We start from the raw sequence: 24191 nt of genomic DNA on the forward strand, positions 1-24191 counted from the left end.
TTACTAATACTGTTGCTCTAAGTATTCTAGAACTATCTTTTGGTGTACATATGTATGCATCATTTTCCTTGGTGTTTGCCCAGAAACAGAATTAGTAGATTTCATATGTTCACTTAAGTAGATACATCCAAATGCTTCCCCAATATGTTTGAATAAATCTGCATTCTCACTGGCAGTGGCTGAACCTTCTGATTAGTCCCACATTTTGCCAGGCTGTATAACTTCTTATATCTAATAAAAAGTCCACTAAAGAAACCTATAGACCAATCTCACTTAGGAATTATGCTTGCTGAAGTTCTAAATAAAATATTAGCGACTGGAAAACTGATTTATAAAAGAAAGAATAACACATTATGACCAAGTAGGTTTTATTCCAAGGAGACAAGAGTGGCTTAATGTCAGCAGCTCCACAAACAACCTAGCTAATCACCAGATTGAAGGAAAGTAAACACACAGCCACATCAAAAGAAGCTGAAAAGGCATTTGACAAAATTCAGCAGCTATTTCTAATATAATCTCTTGGTAAAACAGAAAAAAATTTATTTAAGTAAGACTATTTACCAAATAGCAACACAAATATCCAAAACAGCTAAATATTTCAATTAAAATCAATAGTACTCAGAGATGACTGCTATCAGCATTATCACTTAAGACTATATAATGGAGTTTCTAGGCAATAAAGATTATAGAGAAGAAAAGAATCTTTCAAACACTGGAAAAAAACAGGTTATTTTTGTGATTTTGTGAGTGTGAGTGTCATTATATTTTTGACTGTCATCATTATATTTCTAAAAATCCCAAGAGACTGTAGCGAAAACTTCTGGAATAAGATTTTGTAAGTATGTGTAATAAATGTGTGGTATACAAGGTAAGCACACAAACACACAAATAGACTTTTTATTTATAATAAGCCTTTAGAAATGGAAATGGAAAAAAATCCATTCTCAATAATGACCCAAAGACTAAGAAACAAGAGTACATTTAGTTTAAAAAAAAAAAAAGACAAAAGACTTAAGTGAATAAAAGTGCCAAATCTCAATCTTACTAATGATATAGACAAGATCTGAGCAAACAAAGTAATACAATTTTGTTAGTTCTTAGAAGACAATATCACATGTCAAATTTCCCAAAATTAATCTTTAAATGTAATGCAGTTTCAAGCTCTAAGTGGATAAAATGATCACAAACTTCAAATGCCTGGTAGTAGCCAAGAAAAGTAGTAAAAACAACAGTAGCCCAGGAGTGTGGGATGAGACAAAGCTCTGCCTGAGCATTTTATGAAGTCACTGATGCAAATATAGAATCGCTGTCATTAAACACATTCTATTGCCATATATATAGAGTACTATCAGCAAAACAACAGAGTATATTGAGAAATCTCATTATATATGAAAAATTAATATATGACAAAGTTGGTATTCCATTTCATTGGAAAAAGATAATGTGATAAGTGTTGGAACATTTGGCAACCCACTCGGAAGAAAGTAAAGTTGGATCCACAGCTGGCATTCTATACAAAAAACAAATTCCAAATGGAGTAAAGATGAATATAAAAAAACCCCAACAACAAAACCAAGAATAAAACGCATAAGCCATGCTAGGACAGCACATATGCCACCAGGGGTGAAGGCCTTAATCAATACAGAATACTTTGAAATTTTTATATATTTACAAATATCCATATTTTGTAAAATAGTATACCTGCGTATATATACTAAAGTTTTGAATGGGAAATGGTACTATAAATATGGTAAACAGACAAATTACAGTTTGGAGAAAATTTACAAATAATATGACGAAATGTTTACATATAATATAGAAAGAGCACTTATAATTTTTTCTTAAAAAGACAGTGCACATATGGGCAAATGTTAATAAAAAATGAAGTGAATGAAAAATAAAAGTGAATAAAAATTTTAAATGTGAATTAAAAGATACAAATACACAATGCACCTTAAAAGTGAAATCCAAATGACTAAGTTTTCTATGGAAAAAGGACTTAATATTAGTGGCCAATAGACAACTTGTAAGAGTTGGAAAAACTGTTTGCAACTAAGAGTAAAAAGGCTTAACATGTAACATACAAAAACTTCCTATGAAGTAGTTAAATAAAGATAAAAAGGCAAACACAATAGAAACACGGACATAAATATAAAGATAGAAATAAAAACATGAATATTTGTGGTAGGCAGAATTCCAAGATGGCTCCCATGGTCTTTGCCCCTGGTGTTACTCCCATGATAATGCTACATTTACCAAGCAAAGGGAGTCTGTGGAAGTAATTTAAGGTGACTAGCCAATAGACCTTAACTTACAAAAATTATCTGTGTGGGCCTACTCAAGGCACATGAGCCTTTTAAAAGCAGAGCATTTTCTCTGGTTGATAGCAGAAGAGAAAACACAGAGTCAAGTATGAGAAGGATCTGATGAATCCTTACTAACTCTGAAGATGGCGGCGGGGGTGGGGGGCAGTAAGCATTATAGACAAAGACTGAAGAGTAACTTTCAAAAGCTGAGAAGAACGTCTGGCTAACAGCCAGCAAGGAAACAGAGACTTCCATCCTACAACTGTCCGACAACTGTATGGTCTGAAATTCTGCCAACCACAGGAATAAGCCTGGAAGTGAATTCTTCCCCCAGATCCTTTAGTTAAGAGCCCAGCCTGGCACACACCTTATCCGACACTAAACAGAGAGCCCAGGCAAGCCCACCTGAAGTTCTAACCCACATAACTGTGAAATAATAAACAGGTATTATTTTAAGCCGCTAAATTTGTGGTAATTTGTTATACAGCAACACAAAATGACTACAAAAGGTAATTTAATTATGAGTGAAATCCAAATAACAAAAGAACATATGAAAAGTTATGCAGATTTACAGTAATCAGGGAAATGCAAATAAAATAATATGGAGAAATCACTGTATATATCACCAGCCTTTTTTTTTTTTCTATTTCTTTTAAAGGCTACAGCAGCTATTGCTAGTGGGTATAAAGAATAAGGATATTTTTATACTGTACATTTACTGATGAAAATATAAATTGTTCCAGCCTATTCGGTAAACAATCTGTCAATACTTACTAAAAAATGTTAAATCTACATATCTCTCAACCTAGCAATCCTACTGCAGAGACTCTGTTCCACAAGAGTGAAACCATCATGGTCACAGCTATGTGCACAGGCATAATTACCCTGATAGTGAAAATCTGGTAGCAAAGTAAATGCCCACTGATTATGAAGAAGTTTAAATCATCATCAGAGTTTTCATCGTTAAAAGAATGAAATAACAACTATAAGACAGACTTGGAGCAATTTCTATCACAGATTGTTAGATGAGAAAAGATGCAGAGGACATGTAATACCTCATTTATTTAAAGCAAACAGACCCACCAAAAAAATCTCATTTTATTTATATAAGATCATGTGTGTATATTAAGGAACTTAAAAGATATCTATGTATGTACAGACTTAAAAGTTGCTCAAAATATATATTAAATTTTAAAAGCAAGTTGCAGAGAACATGTAGAATAAGACAAAACTCGATGCAGTATTTGTGTACACATACTTGTATGAATAAGAGTAGAGATACCTATATCATGCTGTTATTACAAGGCAGGCTGGGAGTGAAATGGTATGGTAAGATGTGATGACTTCTGCTTTATGTCTTCATTACTTATTGCCTTTTATTTTTGCTTTTTTTTTTTTAATTTGCATTTCTTTAGGCAATCTCTACAGCCAATCTAAGTCTCAAACTTATGACCCCAAGATCAAGAGTAGCCAGCCAGGTCCCCCTTTGTGTTGCTCTTTTAATTAATTGTATTAATTTAAATTGTATCCATTTCTACCTCCGAGAAATATCATCTCCTTTCTCTTTACCTTTAGCACTCACCAGTCATATTCTCTATTTTTCACCTATATTATTTGTTTTCCCCAACTGGAACGTAAGCCACATCATGTAAAAGATTTTGTCTGTTTGCTAATGAAGGCCAGCGCCTAGAATGGTCTGGCACAAAGCAGGCACTCGAATATTGAGTAAAGTAGTATTTTATGTATAACTTCTTCTTTAGGGCTACTCTTAAAGTGCATTTTAATCTTGTTTCACCTAAATACTTGATATTCTAGAAGCTACCAGGAGTGTGACAGAATTACATGACAAGAAGTGTGAATTTAGGGAGTGAATAATAATTACTTGTTGGATGTTTATTTCTGCCCAATATTTTATCAGGTGTTTTGTATCTATTATCTCTAATCAATCTCTCACGCAGATCTATCATCTCCTTTTCACAGATAAGAAACCAACTCATAAGAATTAGCTTGACTAAAGTTTCACTGACTATAATAAATGTCCTGTGTCCAGGCCAAAATCCTGTTCTTTCCTTTGTGCCATACTGACCTTAAAAGAATCATTATTTTAATAATTAAAAAAAATAATAGTTCTTACATAATACATAGGTTTAACATTGAGATTTAACTGAATATTTCATACTCAAGCAATTCACTACTCTGTCGATGATTCTATTAATGATTTAAGTCATTTGATCATTATATATAAATAGTCTGTCTCTAACTTGTTGACTATTTTACTCCTGAAGTGACTAAGCTCTGCAGCTCAAGCCACCGGCCCCACGTAGCAGCAAACCGAGACAACACAGAGCTCTTCCAGGGAGAGTTAATAAACATTTAGATAATTACCATCACATGTTCTAGACAAAAAGCAGCCCTGAAAACATCCTGAGGGATTTGTCCTAGATTCTTCAAATTCAAGGCAAGCTCCCCAGAGGAATGCCTTTCTTGACAATCTTCTGCTGGGAGGAACTTCCTACTTCTTTGGGGGGGTAAAAAAAACAGCCAGTTAGGAATAGTGGGACAGTCTGAGGGTCACGAGGCAAGAGTGGTGGACCTGGCCTGGGCCCGAGGCAGTCCTGGCAGGTCGAGGTTCCAGAAGGCAGCAGCAGGAGCCGCACAGGCGAGCAGAGACCAGTGGGGTGGTGCTGCAAAGGTTAAGGGAAGGGGCACCATAACAGGGTTCAGACACGCCTCATTGCCCGCATGCTTTGCTCAATTCCCATAAAGGCAGGACTGGAAACCCACAATAGCTGGTGCCTTTGGCGTTCTGTTGCCGCCTTCCAGGTGAGGTCCGAATTCCTCCCTAACTAGGGTGCAGATCTCAATCTGGGAATCAACTTCACAGATCTAAACACATTTGAGATTGGCTAGGGATTGGCAGAAATGATTTTTTTTCTTTTTTCTTTTTTTTTTTTTTTTGGCCTTTGAAGATCTGGACAGATTCAGAGTTTTGAAAATCTGCTTTCTGATTACTCACCCAACAAACAGTTACTGAGAACTTTTTATACGGTAAAGCACCAGGAGGAGTGCTAAGGGGAATATAAGAAAAACAAATGAGGAGCTTATAGACACTGAAGCAAACAAATTATCGTTAACCGTTTCTACTTTGTTAGGTGACAGTGAGCAATACTTAACATGTAAAATCTGAGTTGAGGGTTAATGAAGGCATTCATAGTAAAACTCATCACTACTGCACCCCATACCATTAAAAAATCCACAAGATTTTGAAATATATAAAATAAACTTATCGACTTCCTTGCTAGTCTTTCCACTACCAGAATAATTTTCAAAAATCACACAAAATAAAATTTGTGTTTCCCTCAGAGGCAAGCTGTATGGAACTTGCAGACATCAAGGACACAAAACTGCATGGATCTCTAGCCTTCAATTTCAAAAGTAAAATCATTTCTGCCTCCAGAAAGCAATGATGTTCCTAAGGGGGAAAGAAAAATCTGCTTGCAAGGTTTATTTTTTTAAATTGGAATCATTAGAGGTATATCCCCAAGTATTGTAGGCTATGAGAAATAGGAGCTTATTGCCTTGCTTGTTAAAAAGACTGTTAAAAAGACCAAAATGAGTAAAAGAAAGCCTGAATATTTTGGAGTTGGGAGAAAGCCTTTCTTCTGACCCTGAGATCTACAAGGAAACTGAACAGGTACTGTTTCACTGAAAAAGTTTCCACTTAAATGAATTAAGTGGTATTTTAGCTGAATGTGCATACTTTCAAAACTTGTGAATGGCAGTTGGCAGAATCTAACCTTAATGCTGATAGCTCTGCGATATTGCTGATGAACATTATTTACATGATATACATATTAATTTTGACATATATAAAATACACAAGTCTCCATGTTGACTGGCAAACTATGTACAAACGTGCTTTTCCAGGCAGTCAAAATACGTAGACATTTACCACCTGTCTTTATAGCAGTTGAGTACTGCATCAGAAGTGTTATTCATTAATGACTGTCAAAAGATGTGAAACCAATGACTTTTTTTCTAACATACTGAATGAAATTATTCCAACAGGATATTTGGAAATATGTGGGCTATAAAGTCTGTAGCAAAAATATGCAAATCTATATTTACATGCTCTTAAAAGCATGGTCAAAATCATTTACAACATAACTCATCCTATAAAAATAATTCTCCAATCTTTCCGTGAGATTATCACTTGGCCACATGAGAACATTTCTAACATGTCTGGTCTTCATTCTGACATGTGCAAATGGAAGAACCTATCTGGGCCTATGTTAATACAGCTTCCTATAATATCATAAAAACTACGTTGTCTGACCCTTTACCAGGGGGCTCTAGGATAATTTTGATGTAAAAATCTTTTAAGTTAGGTAATAGGGACCGGGACCATACAAGCCAGAATTGGAACCGTTCACTTTTATAAGTCAAAAGATCTAGAAGGTCATCATTCCAGGCCATTTAAAGAGAAAGGACAATGGGTCCTTTGGTGGTGGTGAGTCCAGATTGCAGAGCTGGCACTTTTCCTTCTTGGTATGGGGCTTCTTTCCCCACACTCTCACTCAAGTTAGCCAGCACCCAAAGTAAACTTTCTGATGAGACTTCTTTTGCTCTAACATATTTATGAAATACTACTGTCTTGGTCCCACTTCCATCAGGAAGTAGTAGCTAAATGTCAGTATACTTTAATAATTTCAGCACATTTAAGTCACAGGCTGCTTGTTTTTACAACTCATACTTAATGTAAAGTTTTGCTTTGTGGGGCGCCTGAGTGCTTCAGTTGTTTAAGTGTCTGACTTGATTTCGGCTCAGGTCCTGATCTCTGGGTCAGGAGATCAAGCCCCTAGCCCCCTCTGCTCAACAGGGAGTCTGCTTGAGATCCTTTCCCTATGCCCCTCCCCCTCCACTTTTGCTCAATAAATAATCTCTAAGAAATCTTTTTTGCTTTCCATGCAGTTTTGTTTTGTTTTGTTTTTTTAAATTAAAGTGTTTCAGGTTGGGAAATTTCATTTGTGAATGATGGCTTTCCCTTACCAGTACCTTTAATTTGATGATGCTATTATATGAGGTAATTCAAAAATATCTTTGGTTTGAGGTTAGAGATTCAGAAGCTGGTATACATACTGGACCCTGTGAGAGCACAGAAAACTTTGGCACTGAATTAAGAATACTAATTCTAGTACTCCAAGTGCTATTTAACAGATGTTTTACTGTGGGTTCTCCTTTACATTACTAGATTAATTATCTCTTTAAAGAGGCACACAGGAAAAATCAATGTGGAGTTAGCATCTGGACCAGACTTCATTGTAAGGTGAATGGCTAAATCATCAAGGACAAGAATTTTCTACAAAACAGGCCTTTCTTGTTAGCAGGATATTGTAGATTTTGTTCATGCAAATAGATCCTTCAAGTCTGACTGAGACCACCATTTACCTGTAGTCAAATTAAACAAACAGGACTAAGAAAGGACTTTGGGTTGTAGGATCTAAGTGAAGCTAAGTGAGTCATTTTCTGTATGGTGGGTTTTGAATTATTTGGTTTTGAAAATATACAAAATACACTAAATTAAAATCTGTGTTCCAGAAAATATGAATTTCAATTTTCAGACCTGCAGGTCAGTGCTTCCCCATAAAACTGGAGTGTCCTGATCATTGTAAGCAACAGGTGTAACTAAGAAGTAACAAGCAGAGGGATGCTTCATGGTTACGGTGCCTGGGTTAAATAGCGCTACCAGACTTGCTCCTAGGTGTTCCTGGGAACTACCTTGGGTGCCAGAACAGCTTTGGATGGTGCAGGGAAATTCAATGCAGGTCAGAATACCACTCTGGGGTACTCCAGGGGGTCATCCATGAGCATCCTCCTGACCTTCTGAACTGGATTACTCTAAAATCACTCCAACAAGTGTCTCAGTTCTCATTAAAAGGAACAAAAGGGATATTTCTGACACTACTGAAAAATATGTCCATGACAAAGGATATAATACTCATTACTACAGAAGCATACAAAATATCAAAGGATAGCAGATAGTTTCAAGGACACTCTGAGATTCCATACAACATTATGGCTTCAGACTGGAACAAAGGGACTATGAGTTATGGGCAGAAAAAAGACTTTGAAAAATAATGTTGATTTGAAAAAGCAAGGGGAAGGGGAAGGGTTATGCTTGTTAAGTAGCCAAACAAAAAAATAAAAACAGATTAAATTTACATGTGTATAATTTTTAAAAAAATATGTAATTGGACACTTGAAAAAATACATGTGTCCCTGAAAGTATCACTGACCCAATCTTACGGGGTATTTTAATTTTACTGGCTTTCTAAAGGTTCAAACTCTATAATGATAAATTTATCTACCTTTCTCATGTAATTAAGACTGGTTCATTACTTTGGACTCCCATCTACTTTGTCTAATACCCCTTTTATTTCTCTGCACACCTCTCCTACCCCCCACCCAAAAACCAAAATCAAGATGTATTATTTTAACTGCAAAGCCACTAGATTCCAAAATATTTCAATTCATGAGACACCTATAGCACGTTAGCTATATTTGTACACTTTATTTAAAAACAAATAATACACTTAGAGCCACCAAAAAAGATATCTTAATTAGCTTATCCATACCCTGAATTTACAAAAGAAACTTCTTGCACCACAAAAATTAGCATTTGGATTAATTTACATTAATTGATATAACTGAATTTAAAAATACCTGAAGATCAAACAATATGGTCCAGGGCTCACCAGTTGTGGAGTGGATAATTGGGCGTGTGGAAAAAAGGAGTTACTTAGGAAACTGAACTGATGATGCCCTGAAATCAGCTCTAGTAAACGGAAGTTGAGAAGACATAAAGTAATCAGTAGATTTCAGGATTACAAAGTGGTTCCTCCTAAAAATAGATATTAGATCATATAGTTGGGATGGGTATAGGGGATATCTCTTAATTTTGAATTGAAAAAAGTGTGTGGAGAGGGGGTTGTATTTGTTTCTCACAAGAGGCAAACTTCAGCCAAACAATGAGAAGAAAGTAGGGAGGCAGGTATGTGGTAGACTGAAGGCTTTCTGACTGCTGATGATACCAAATTTAGCAATCTGTACAAGTCAACTAAAACACCATTCTCTGAGACATTCTCAGAAAGGAGCTAACAACCAGGGAAAAATCATTCTACATTAACAAGGCACTCACTGGTTCACAGCCTGTTAAAAATCCAGGCAGACATCAAAGTTAATCTAAATTAAAATGAACTTTCTAATTTGCATCAGAGGGATGACAAGCGCGGGGTCTCAGTTAAATAAAAGCTAAAGCTTGACTAGCAAAGATCCAGAAAATTCTGACCCCTAAGTACCACTTTAAGAATACTGCTAGAATAAATAAGTGGAATCTAGGGATCTCTGGCCTGAATTTGCTTTTTTTTTTTTTTTTTTTTTTTTTTAAGATTAAGAACAAAACCAAAAATGGAACAAAAACAAAAACAAAACTGATGTTATCTGTTAAATGCTTTGTCAATCTGGTGTCCCTGACACTGACACAGAGGTCCAGCTGGATGACAGATATAGTCAATTAAAAAACTTTCAGTTCTGAAAGTAAAAATGATTCGAACCATTTACCAATGGCCTGTCCCTTGTTTTTAAAGAAGGACATGTTTTCTGGACCATACCCTCAAAGGAACTCCTGGAATTGATACATTTCACAAAAATACACATATAATTTCTATCAGCTACTACTTTTGTACAACCTGAATCCCAGTGTCAAACACATAAAGTACTACAATTATATAAATAACTAGACAAATAGTAACAAAGGCAACTTCTGAGTAAATAAAATTAATGATTATGTACTTAATAGCCTTGAAATAGCATTCAAAGAATAAAGTAAGCTGAAGAAAACTGTACTTTGAGCTCTTTCTCTATGTAAATTCAGTAACAGTTTGGCTCTTGGTTGAAAATATCAGGCATATACTAAACAGTTTAACTCTATCCACTCACTATCAACCTTGATAATAAATTTTAAGCAGTTCTTTCGAAAGAAAACCAAAACTCTTAAGTCTTTCAATCTGATTTGTGACATCTTAGTTCGATATAACTTAAATGACAAAGCCTGAGAAAAGCACCAACATAGATTTTTAAATTGCATCCAATCATCATTTTCAGATGTCATAAAGATTTGCTTTAGTTAAAATGGCAGCAATGGCAAAGAGGTAGATATGATAGATGTCATTTAAACACTATTCTTAGGTGGTATTTTAACTAGTTCAGGTGTTTAAAAAATAATTTTTACTAGTTCAATCTTCATCACATAAGAATTTCATGACATGCTCTCGTGTAGGAGGGAAATATATGAAGTCCCAAAAAAGAGGGCCTTTAAAAATCACATTTTTAAAAAATTAATTTACTTAGCCAACATTTAAGAGATTCCATCATTTTGGTGAACCAATAATTTCTCCTTTTACCTGAACTTGACAATAGTAAAAGAATAGTTCTTTTCCTCTCTACTGAAATTTCTAGGAATTCACATTCAAAATCCTTGGAAAGTACATGTGGTGCTCAGAAGAGCACAAAGACAACGCATGAAATGTCCCCTGAAATCCTAGAAGTTGAGCAGATACACTGAAGACATTGATGGTCACAAATCAGGACCGTCACAGATTGGCAAACACACACACACACACACACACACACACACACACACACACACGCACACACGCACACACGCGTGCTCTTTCTCTCTCTCTCTCTCTCATAGCCCCCCCACCCCCACAACTCAACTCTCATCCTCACTGTAAGGCTGCATTTGTATTTTATTTAAAGGCACCTCTCATTCTCTAGCTATTGCCTTCTTGATGATATCTGTTTTGTTAAAAATCCTGAATGTTCAATGGAAATAGTTCAGTACTGAGAATGGAATATTTTTCAATTCACATTTGAATAGCCAGGTTTTCTTACATTCAGATTTTAATAAACTAGAATGACAGTCTTTAAAACAAGCATGCTAGCCTATAATGAATATAATATATACAGTAATTTAAACATTTAGAACTATATATTATACTGCAAAAGCAAACAGCACAACACTCATCATACTCATCATTACCTGCGGTGTACACTACCTCTAAAAACAAAAATACAAAACAGTAAAATGCACCTATGGTTTATATATATATATGTATATATATATATATACACACACACATACATATATATGTATATATATATAGTCTATATATATTATATATATTCCTAAAATATATATAATATATATTTATAAAATATACATACATTTTAGACATTTTCAAATAAATCTTCATCATTATCTCCAAAAGAAATTTATAGCAAGAATACTGAAGGAATGAAAGTCAGATAAACAAAAAATTTTTCACAAAGTTCATTATCAGTGATGCAGCATAATTTCCCCCCTTTTAGTCATAACTAAAATGATTATAAAAGCTAAATACTTTGCATAACTAATCATCTGTTTAATGGCAAAAATTGCTAAACTTGTTCAATAGAAAAATACTGAAGGTCATGACAGCTGGGTTTTGAGAAGGGTGCTGCAAGCTCCCAGAAATGTATCCACAGCATATGAAAATAAGGCAGGGACCTTATTTCTCCTCTGATTTTCATACTATCCAATATATTTCATCTGAAATATTTACAAACCAAGCACTATGAAAGCATTTCAATGATGGTTTGAATCTTGAATTTGTTCATTTTGTGGATTTTCATTAAATTTTCGATAGGCTGGGGGGGAAATCAGACACATGTCTATGCTTCTATCGGGTTGGAAGACAGCTTTGGCTCATTTCTAGGCTGAGATCACACAGTGCTAGTAGAGAAGAATCTCTGTTTCTGTGTACAGTTACCAACGGCACGGCACTGGCTTGCTAAAGAACTTTCAACAGTTCCATCATCTGCACTACAGTCTACATATCTCATGGGTCATTTTTCACTAACAGAAAAATTTCAACCATGAGGTATAAAATGCAGGGGAAGAGAATGTCTTGGTTTTGAGAATCTCAGTGACAAAAGTGAAGCAGGCACTGAAGACCTTGGGAGGTAATTAAAGTAGTAACTGGTAGAACAATCTCTTCATCTGTCATAAACACTCCAAGTAAGGGCACCTGACTGGAATTTTCCAGTATCCTTCTATAAATGTTAGATCAGCAACACCATTTTTTCACTCACTGAAGAACCAAAAAAGGAATGAACCAAACAAAATGTGGAATTCTGTATCTGCATGGGAATAATATAAACAATCACCTGGTAGCTCAAGTCCAGGTCAAGTCATTTGATTATACAAAGGAGTCCCTTGAGCCCACTGTTAACCAAAGCACAGAGTAAAGACAAGGTAGCTGTGTCAAAATATTAAAGCATATCTGTATATCTATCGGCAAATCTAGCACACATCTTTAAAGAAAATTTGCCTGTGTACTGCAAAACTCTAGAGGCAGAAAACAGAAATTTTAAAGAAAAATTGTCAATTGATATCCATATCACAAGAATACATTTTCAAGAAGTAGATCACATATCATCCGAAGTGTTGTTATGACAATGGAATATGTGGGGATAGGAATGTAGGAATTATATTAAAAGGTTAAAATATTTATGGATATGGATTTTTTTAAATCTGAGAACTATTACATATACATTTTGCTGAACATCGGGCATTAGTATTTATTTCTAATTTCTACATTGGTCTCTGACATTTGTGGCAAACAAGAGACTGTAAAGACAGGGAGACAGTTGTAGGATAAGGTCTATACATCAAGTGCAAAGAGTGGGGTCATGGGAATCCCAAGAGCTGCCACATGTGGGCCATGGACGAGGTGAGCTCAGGGAAGCCTGGTTCTTTATGATAGTTGTTTCCCCAGAAACAACACTGATACACTGCCTATTAAAACATGCTGTGTATTCCAATTAAAGAATGGAGGAGGCGTAGGTGGAGGAAGAGAGAAAGAGAACTCTTTAGCTTCTGGTTATGCACTGAACTCTTCCATCCAGATTTCCAGGGGGATTCCCCTTCTTGGATATATCAATGGAGGACTTCTGGGGTACAAAATAGTTGGCTTTATTTAGTACTGCAAAAGCAGCTGCCTGACATTAACCAAACCCTCTGGGCTGTTAAAACATAATAATTATAAACTCTTTTCAGTAGATGTCAGATAATTTGAGTATGAGAGACAAAGAAAGAGCAAGAGGTCATCTGAAGCATGATATGTGGGTTTTGACAAATGAGTACTCACAGATAACTTCTGTCTTTTCAAACCACTGAAAGGTTAAGATTTCATCAATATGAGATAGCCACTCTGGTATTATAAATATCACATGAATAAAGTGAATTTTAAAAATTAACAGAAATTATTATAAAGATATGCCCTGCTTGCCCTTAAAAATAAACAGAATCTCAAACCTGAATAAGTTAAATCCTTTAGTAAAAGCAGACTCTACCAACTATTCATAATGATGACTGATTTTGACAGCTAAACTTTACAATGATACCAAATCTATTTTCAAAAATGTAATACAATATAGAAATCTGCTTACAAACTAAATATTTGTTTAGTATTTCTGAATAATAATATATTTAACATATTATTGCATTTTTTTTTTCTTTAACAGGTAAAATGCTTTGCCAGGTGCTTTATGTGCACAGATGAAAGAAGAGCTAAATTAAAATCTCATTTGAACACTGCCTGGTCCTTATGCACTTAGGGGTTAGTACAGCAGATATGGTCAAGATTATTGTTTTGACTACCTAATGTGTTTAACAAGATTTCTCAGGGGAGAACTAGGTCTAAATTTCTGTTCTTCCTCCACTCATTCCCAGTCATCAAGCTTTTTAATTGTCCTTTATAGCATGCCCTATTTACTCAAGAGGGACAAGCTAAACTTATGTTCGCTCAGGCCTGCCTAGCGAATTAGAACAAACTCAGAAATAAAAGCTCCTATTTGGGGGAAAATTTGAAACCGTTTTCAGGCTCATAGATTCAGCTGAGCTTGCAGCAACCTGAACAAACCTCAGTTTTAGAAAACAGTATACGAATTGCAAAACTATACTTTAACAAATGTTCTCTGTGCTCCTTCAGCAGAACAAAAGGGCAAGACAGGCTGATTCTTGCCCTGGTCTTCTGTATCTCTTTTTGTGCAGTTGATTATTTATAAAGAGCTAGAAGGTGAAGATGATGCATTGTGTCATACAAAGACTTTAGCCAGTGCATCAGCCCCAGCACTGGCTATATAGCATTTGGATGGGTGGAAAGCTACATCATGAATTGATTCTTCAAATTTTTTCCGATGAGCTGTGAACTCTTGGATACACGTCTTACTTTCTAGGTTCCATAAACGTATTGAACAGTCATGACCTGCGTCAAAAGGGAGGAAAAAAAAAATGAAAGGAAACATTACATTAACATGAAACTAATAAGGATAAATAAAAAAACTATAGTTGATGTACTTACTGCCAGACATCAAGTATAAGCCATTAGGATCGACTGCTAGACTTGTAACAGCTTCTAGGTGGGCTACCATGGAGTGGATGAGTTTGCCTTTGGAAAAAAAGAGATTGTTATTTTTTATTAATAGCTTTCCTCATCCCTGATTATATGTCAGCTACCTTGTTACACTGATTTCTCCAGTCACACCTCTTTGTGTAGTTATTCCATCAGTAGCTTTTTCCATAACAGCTAAAACAATGTATCTCCCTCCCCACTTCAGCCATGGTGATGAAAAACAAAAGCTCAAATTTCAGATTTTATTTTTTTCTTTCAAATAACAACAGAAAAGTCAGTCGTTTCTACACAAATATTCCTTTAAGCCATGTTCATTAACTAAGAGTCAGACGTTATTAATCAGCAACTTTGCATCCTTTATCTACAGGCAAATTAGGTGGGTTGTAAGAACAGAAGAGACTGAAATAAAGACAAAGGAACGGAAAGAAAACCTGGCCATGATTTTCGTGGAAACAACATATAGAAAGGGATTAAAATATTAAATTACTCATCACTCACAGCTAAGCAAAGTCAGCAAAAGTCAAAAGCAGATACTCAGATAAATATGGCTGCTAATATGGAGTGTCCTTCTCCTAACACAGGTCTTCAGGATTTTTTCCTTTAGTAAAACGCAATTCAATAAAAAAAAAAAAAAAAAGGGAAAGCCCACATGTCCTAATTCAAATCAATCAGCACCAGATAGTCAATATTATAATACAGAAAAGAGTAGTCCATGAAAAATTGAATCAAGTAAACCAAATGACTCCGGGGTCTCCATCTCTAACACTGAAACTATTCAAACACTGAACAATTTAAAACAAAATATAATGATCATATGCCTCTACTTCTAACATATTTCTACTTTCCCCCAACGTATTCACAGCAAGAGATCAGTTTTATTGCTATTTGAATGACCTTTTCATTGTGTCCATAGTCATAACCTTGGCTCTAGGACCAAAACATAGTATCTACTTACTATTAAATAAACCAAGATGATGCTATACGCTATCCTGAAGACTAGTTCTTAGCAGATCTGGATAGAATGAAGAGAAACTGAGCTGGGAAGGTATCTGTTTCATGCCTACTCCCGGACATACAGCCATTAAAGAAATACCCAAATCAGGATACTCATGATGGGGTTTGTTTGTGGTTTTTTTGGTTTGGTTTTTGGTGGGCTTTTTGTTTGTTTTTTGTTTTTTTGCTTTATCACTGATCACTCTTTAATCAACACTTACCTGTATTGTTATCGTAGAATTTGATGTGCCTGTCTTCATGAGCTGTGATGCTAATGGGAAGAGTGGGATGGCTGATGACTCTATTTATTTGGCAGGAAGAGTTGGCTGTAAAAAAGGAAAAAAAAGAGCAACAAGGTAGCTAAGGCTTACAGCCAACTCTTCATACAAGAGAACCGAATACTCACCCAAGAAACTTAAAAGGTAAATGATGTGACCTTAACTTGTCTTTAATTCATTTAATTCTGTGACTCTTCATAATCTCAAGGTTAGGGAAGAAGAACTTCCTGAGCAATACCATACTGACAAATCTAGAGGTATGTACAAATGAGAATTTTCTTTTCCACCTGCAACGGGGTGCCACCCAGGGCTTAGCCTAGGGTCACTGATGACTTGTAATACTTCTGCTGCTTTAATAAAATTCTACAATTATTTACATGTAGACGCTACCCAAATTTAAATTGTCACTCTTTCTAGATACAGAGTTATCACATGGTTATCATCTGAAAACAAATATGACAAAGAGATCTTCTGAGCTCTTTAATCTCTTTTTCATCATAAAAGAAGTGGTCACTGGGCATCTAGGTGGCTCAGCTGGTTAAGTGTCTGGTTCTTGATTTTAGCTCAGGTCATGACCTCAGGGTCATGAGATCAAGCCCCATATCAGGCTCAGTGCTCAGGATGGAGTCTGCTTGAGATTCTCTCTCTCCCCCTCTTTCTGCCTCTCCTTGCAACTGGCATATGCACATGTGTGCACACACACTCTCTCTAAAATAAATAAATAAAAACTTAAAAATAGAAATGATCCTCATTTGATAGTCTACCAGGTTTGGAATCTTAAAATAGCATCCTGACTACTATGTGCACTATATAGTAACTTTCAAAGAATTTCAGTTATATGCACAATGAGACAGGCAGACCATATGTCATTAAGTCCATACCACAGTGCATGAACCAAGATCTAAAAAAAGTTGTGATTCTCCCAAAATCATGTGACAAAGCCAATACCAATACTAACTTCTACGTCTATCCTAACTAGGTGGCTCACGCAAATCACACAGCTGCCAAAAATGGTACCTAAACTACACTAAGCCCTTCTAAAAGTCCTTTATCAAAAGGAAATCAATCTTTAAAAATCTTTTAGGGGCACCTGGGTGGCTCAGTGGGTTAAAACCTCTGCCTTCGGCTCAGGTCATGATCCCAGGGTTCTGGGATCGAGCCGTGCATCGGGCTCTCAGCTCAGCAGGGAGCCTGCTTCCCTTCCTCTCTCTCTGCCTGCCTCTCTACCTACTTGTGACCTCTGCCTGTCAAATAAATAAATAAAATATGTTTTATATTAGTGAATTTTGTTAAGATGCTTTATTTTTCTTTTAAAGGAAAAAAAAATCTCTCTATATATAAAGGTAATACTAACTTAAGATACATCAAAGTTAAAGAAAAATCATGTCATGGTTCAGGGAGAGGAAGGGATGCCCTTCTTGTAAAGTACATTATTGGGACATCTGGCAAATTTGAATATAAATAATAACTTAGACAACAGCATAGTGTCACTGTTAAATTTACTCATTTTGATAATATGCTATGTCAGAGAATGTCCCTGTGTTTAGCAATTACATGCTAAAGGATCTAGAAGTGTAAGTCTATGATATCTCTGTGATTCAGAATTTAAAATTATACAAGAATATAGACAGTGATAAAGCAAATGTCACAAATGTAGCAAAATGCTAAAAACTAGTGAATCTGGGTGAAGGGTAGCTAGTTTTTGTACTATTCTTGAAACTTTTCTGCATATTTAAAATTATTTCAAAAAAGAGTTAAAATTTTTTCTAATCTCAGAATCGTTTTTATGAGTTTACATTCAAAATAGAAAATACAGATAAATATAGGTGAAAATAGCTGTAACATTAGTGTACTCAATTAGATTTTCTTACAGTTCCTAAAAATATGACATCTTAAAAACTGACGATAGGGGGACCTGGGTAGCTCAGGTCATGATCTCAGGGTCCTAGGATCGGGGATCCCACATCAGGCTCCCTGCTCAGCAGAGAGTAGGCTTCTCCCTCACTCTCTGACCCTCCTACCGGCTTGCTCGTTGTCTCTCTCTCCCTCTCTCCCTTCCTCCCTCCCCCTGTCAAAAACTGAAGGTAGTTTTTTTCCCAGTGTTAATGGCAGGGGGCCACCCCGCCTGTTATCTAAGAGTAAAACAAAAAGTCACTTGACCATGTAGAGTAAGCGCTGGGTCAGTTATACTTGATTTAAATGGTCCTAAGCAAAGAGTTTAGTTTTAAAATTCAGCATACAGGGCGCCTGGGTGGCTCAGTGGGTTAAGCCGCTGCCTTCGGCTCGGGTCATGATCTCAGGGTCCTGGGATCGAGTCCCACATCGGGCTCTCTGCTCAGCAGGGAGCCTGCTTCCTCCTCTCTCTCTCTCCCTGCCTGCCTCTCTGCCTACTTGTGATCTCTCTCTGTCAAATAAATAAATAAATAAATAATCTTAAAAAAAAAAAAAAAATTCAGCATACAGATATTCTCCTCCCCTCAGGAGCTAACATACCACAAACAATATCCTCTGTAAGATCTAGCAGGAAAGTAACAGAAAAGAAATACTTTAAGTAAAATATCCCGTGTATTCTGAGAAAGAGGTTTCTGAGAATAGATTCAATTCTATTGAGATCTAGGAAATAATTAAGATAGAAATCAAATGATGGAAGAAGGCAAGAGTTTTTATATAATAACATTTTCAAGAAGTTCTCCACTTAATGGTACATCAGACAAGTAAGCAAAAGGCAAAGAATATCAAAAATCAATTGAAGGCCTACCAACCATCATTCTAACAATAAATCTAAATCCTCCAAGTGTTCATATTCAGCTTGCAACTTAGAAATGGTTTACTTTTCACCAGATGGACAAGTACTCAATTACCTGCTTTAATTACCTTTGATTTTTTTCAGTCAAATGACCATTGACATTAATTAGTAGAAAGCTAGTTTATTCTGATTTTTAAAACAAAAATCCTTCATCCTTTTAAATTTTTTTTTTTAAGATTTTATTTATTTGTGGGAGAGAGAGGGGGAGCAGCAAGCCGAGGGAGAAGCAGGCTCCCCGCTGAGCAAGGGGCCCAATGTGGGACTTGATCCCAGGACCCTGGGATCATGATCTGAGCCAAAGGCAGATGCTTAACCGACTGAGCCACCCAGACATCTGTATGAAATTCTGTATGAAATTTGTTGTTACCTTGAAACGTTTTTGGTCAGAACTTCAACTTAAAAAAAATCTGCTAAGTTCCAGAAAAGAAGAACGTAGTGAAATATAAATAGGTAGGGGTAGTCATGGTAGAAAGGAATAAAAGACTAAATCATACAACTTTAAAGTAATCACACTGATAATTTAGGAAATACCAGAACATATTATCATAACTCAAATAATTATTACTTATTCTAATAATGCTGCTTTGTTCAAAACATTTTTGGCAGTTTTCCTCAGAAAATGCTTCTAGTATAAAGCAAAAAGTTATATGACTTTATGGTCACACATTTAAGGAAAAAAATGAAATTGCCAGACTTCACATCATATTAATTTAGAGCAGTCATTAAAAATCAGTATTTACCACTCAGGACATTCAAAGCACTGACCACAAATCCGAAGGTAATTCCAAAAATGTTCACATTTTTCTTAGTTTTATATTGTTTTCTGTATTTTACTACTGTAAGCTTTAGGTCACATATTTAAATGAGTTTAAATTTACTGACAGTCTACAGCCTATATTTCTTGGCAAAAAAAAAAAAAAATTCTTTTTCCTATTCCATAATCTCAGTTTTTTTTTTTTTTTTTTTTTTTTTTTTATTTTTTTTTTTTTAAAGATTTTATTTATTTATTTGAGAGAGAGACAGTGAGAGAGAACATGAGCAAGGAGAAGGTCAGAGGGAGAAGCAGACTCCCCATGGAGCTGGGAGCCCGATGTGGGACTCGATCCCGGGACTCCAGGATCATGACCTGAGCCGAAGGCAGTCGTCCAACCAACTGAGCCACCCAGGCGCCCCCATAATCTCAGTTTTTATTTTTTTGCCTCTCTCTTTTATATCCAAATAGTTCAAAACTCTATTCATGTCTACCTCCCAAAAAATTCTCACATGATCTCAGAAAAGAACAAAGGCCAACAGATTGGGAAGAGAAAATGAAGAAAGTCAAAATGGAATAGGGGAAATTTTTTAGAGGAAATGGTAGAGGGGACGGAGGGAGAGAGAGAGAGAGAGAGAAAGACAGAAAGACACACACAGACACACAGAAGCACATGAGGGTACCGTGGTAATTTTTTTTTTAAGATTTTATTTATTCACTTGATAAAGAGACGCACACAGAGAGAGGGAATGCAAACAGGTGGAGCGGGAGAGGGAGAAGCAGGCTTTCTGCCTAGCAGGGAGCCCGATGTGGGCCTCAATCCCAGGACCCTGGGATCATTCCTGGGATCATGACCTGAGCTGAAGGCAGACGCTTAACAACTGAGCCACCCAGGTGCCCTGTGGTAATTCTTTTTAAAGAATTAGTTCTCAGGGGCACCTGGGTGGCTCAGTGGGTTAAGCCTCTGCCTTCGGCTCAGGTCACGATTTCAGAGTCCTGGGATCGAGCCCCATGTCGGGCTCTCTGCTTGGCAGGGAGCCTGCTTCCTCCCCTCTCTCTGCCTGCCTCTCTGCCTACTTGTGATCTTACTCTCTGTCAAATAAATAAATAAAATCTTAAAAAAAAAAAAAAAGAATTAGTTCTGAGACTAAAACAATAGTATATGTTTACACAGTTTTCTTTATCAACTGCATCCTAAATTATCACTGTCTGGATGAAGCCAAAAGATAAAACGCAATGGTTAAAAAGCCAAAACCGTGGTGGGGTTATGGACATTAGGGAAGGTATGTGCTATGAAGAGTATAAACCTGGCGATTCACAGACCTGTACCCCTGGAGCTAATAATACATTATATGTTAATAAAAAAATGAAATTTAAAAAATAATAATAACAAAATAAATTTTAAAAAGCAGGGGAAGGGAGCCAAAACCACTAAAATTCTGTAGTATCTTCTTCACAATCTGAGAAATTATTTCCTTACTTTCTATATCCAATAAGAAGCTTCGTATTTGAGATTCTGAGAGGCACAACTTGATCTACATTCTAATCAGGCTGTGTCAAATTACATTACTAATTAAAAATTAAGTTGTTTTAAAAATGAAATCATGCGGGGTGCTTGGGTAGCTCAGTCTTTATGGGTCTGCCTTCATTCAGCTCAGGTCATGATCCCAGGGTCCTGGGATCCAGCCCCACACTGGGCTGGCTCCCTTCTCAGTGGGAAGCCTACTTTCCCTCTCCCACTCCCCCTGCTTGTGTTTCCTCTCTTGCTGTGTCTCTCTCTGTCAAATAAGTAAATAAAATCTTAAAAAAAAAAAAAAAAAAAAAACATGAGAAATGAAAAAGATTTATTTTATATTCAGAATAAATATTTACTGTCTTCAAATAGAATTGAAAACCAATCATTTGGTATAAAATACAACTTGATTCCTCTTTGGAACAGCTCAAATGCTATTCCAAATAGTATAAATGTGTGTAAACTTAACCCAAAATCTTAAAATCAATTGTAAATCATTATATCCTTCTAAGTTACTGTGTTCCGTGATCTAAAAAGCAAGAACTCTTTATAATAACAAGTATTTTTTTGTAGTTGACTCTGGTACTTATAATTTTGATAAAGCTTAAAAGTTTGATCCAAACAAAGAGTATTTAAAGTTAGTATACATACTTGAATCTAGGTTAGATTCTAGAGTGAGAATGCGCTGCTGTGTTTCCATGTTAAAGATGCTTGTATATCCTTTGCTGAATGATGCTACCATATGGCTCGGATCACTGCTCACGAGATCCACAGAGGCAGGGATTCCCAACTCTAAGAGTCAGAACATATTCAGAGAATGGTGATTAGAGGGTCTACTTGAAATTGTCCACATAAAATAGCAAAACAAATAGTCACAAGATTTCCTTAAGAAGTAGACTCAACATTAGAATAAAAATTAACTCATAGGCATTCAATGGAAATTATTTCTGTTACTTTTAGCCCTAGCCTAGTTTATTATTCTCACCTGTTCAGCAAGTCTTCTATCTGTTACTCAGCTAAAAGATTCGCAGAATGCAGGCCTTTACTGGGAAACTAAATGGAAAACATGTATGGACTATAAGTTTTGCTGCTTCCACACAACCTGAGGCTTAAACTGCCATCATAGGAATTCTTTATTTTAAAGAATTTTAATTCACCAAAAATATGGAATTAAAAAAGTAAAATTTCAAATTAGTATTATTATGATTGTATACAGAGCCATACAAATATTAGATGCAGGTAACTCATCAAAACCCAGATATGAGTTATGACAGCTCAAAAATAAAGAAGGTATTTTCAGCTATCATCTAGAATAGGGTAAAAGTTGGTTAAACTTAGAGTGTATTTATAAACAGAATAGAATGATATGCATGAATATAATCTTATCTTTTGATTTGGCTCAAAATCTAAAGTAAGCAAACAGTTCAAAAATGTGTATATTACAGAAGAATGTAAGATTAATGTCTAATGAGCACACAAAATAAGCTCTGAAAATAATCACCAAACTAACACAAATTAAAAACCAAAATGAAACACTGCTACGAACCCACCGGAATGGCTAAAACTGAACAGACTGACACCAGGTATTAATAATTAGGGATCTAGAGCAACTGGAATTCTCATACACTGCTGTCAGTGGTATAAAATGGCACAACCACTTTGGAAAACTTGGTAATTTCACATAAAGTTAAATACACAATACCATTTCTAATGCCCAGCAACTCTACTTCCAGCTCTTTATTATCTCATAAAAAAAATACGTGAATGTTCACAGCAGCTTTGATCATAATGGTCAAAAACTGGAAATAACCCACAAGTCCATCAAGAGGTAAATAAATAAATACACTGATTTAATGAAATACTATGAATCATAACTAAACAAATTGATACTTACTAGAACATGGATGAAACACAGAAACATAATAAAGTAAAAAGTCAGATACCAAAAGAGTACACACTGTATGATTCCATTTACATGAAATTTCAGAACAGATAAAACTTATGTATGATGAAAGAAATCATACCTCTGAATGGAACAGGAAGAGGGACTGGGAAGACACAAAGAAACTTTGAAGAGGTGAAAGAAATGTTCTAGATCTTGATCGGTGCAAAAGCCACGTATTTGTCAAACTCAATAGAACATATCCTTAATATGTGGTTTTTACAGTATATAAATTATATCTTGGAAAAAAACATTTTTAATGTGTGCTCTTTCACCAAATATTGTGCTTTTAAAAATCATTAAGCTGGAAATTCAAGCAAATATACTTTCGCTGCTTAAAAACATCCCTTCAAATTAAATTTAAACAGTTTGTAGAATCATTTACTTATTTATTTGCTTACTGTTACAATAAGACGTCTTATAAAAATTCATTAGAATAATTTTTAAAAAGTATGTACCTTGATTATCGTTAAATACACTTAGGGCTGGAGCAACCTCAGTTGTATTCCATAAACGGAGAGTGCCATCTGCTGAACACGACAATAAGCGCTGATGTGCTGCACTGTAAGCCAAGCCCCAGACGGCATCGGTGTGGCCTAGAAGAGGGCCTCTTAAAACAGAAGGATCTATACAAAACAGCAAGAATGCGAAATCAAGAGAAAAGAAACAAACCCTAACGGTACTTAGATCCCAGAGAAACTAAATATACAGACCAAGTTGCCTGAGAACTGTATAAAACATGCTTTCTGGTTTCTGTTATTCTTCTGAAATGCTGTAATAACTAAAAAGAGGCTTGGAAATAGGCAAATGCAGAGTCTAGGGTTTATAAATTTAAAATTTTAAGTATATATTTCTCTCCTTTAAAAAATTAGGTATTTCCCTTTCTCCTCCCTTTTTTCTTTCAATTTGTCTAGATTTTTAAAAGCATGTTAACACACATCATTTGAATTCCATCCACCTTCAGAGAAGCCACAAGTCTTCCCTGAGGAAGTGAACAGAGAGCTCTTCCTCCCCTGGCTCCTTTGGGACACTTCTCCCCCTTGACCTCCACACTCGGAATGACAGTTATTTTCGGGAGCAAGAG

The 24191-nt window shown here is 35.7% G+C and overlaps 1 protein-coding gene across 3 annotated transcripts in view; it reads right to left on the bottom strand.

The window, feature by feature from the left end:
* Nucleotides 1–351: 351 nt before the first annotated feature.
* STRN (striatin) overlaps nt 352–24191 on the bottom strand; it is a 124967-nt gene continuing 101127 nt past the window's right edge. For all 3 annotated transcript variants that reach the window (XM_059188646.1, XM_059188645.1, XM_059188647.1), the window contains 5 exons: nt 23566–23733; nt 21817–21957; nt 16039–16143; nt 14774–14860; nt 352–14677 (listed from right to left, as the gene is read on the bottom strand). In XM_059188646.1, the coding sequence (XP_059044629.1) occupies nt 14508–14677; nt 14774–14860; nt 16039–16143; nt 21817–21957; nt 23566–23733 (671 nt within the window). In that variant the 3' untranslated portion in view covers nt 352–14507. The remainder of the gene's footprint in view (nt 14678–14773; nt 14861–16038; nt 16144–21816; nt 21958–23565; nt 23734–24191) is intronic.

This window comes from Mustela lutreola, chromosome 9, assembly GCF_030435805.1.
Source record: "Mustela lutreola isolate mMusLut2 chromosome 9, mMusLut2.pri, whole genome shotgun sequence".
Classification (NCBI taxonomy): domain Eukaryota; kingdom Metazoa; phylum Chordata; class Mammalia; order Carnivora; family Mustelidae; genus Mustela; species Mustela lutreola.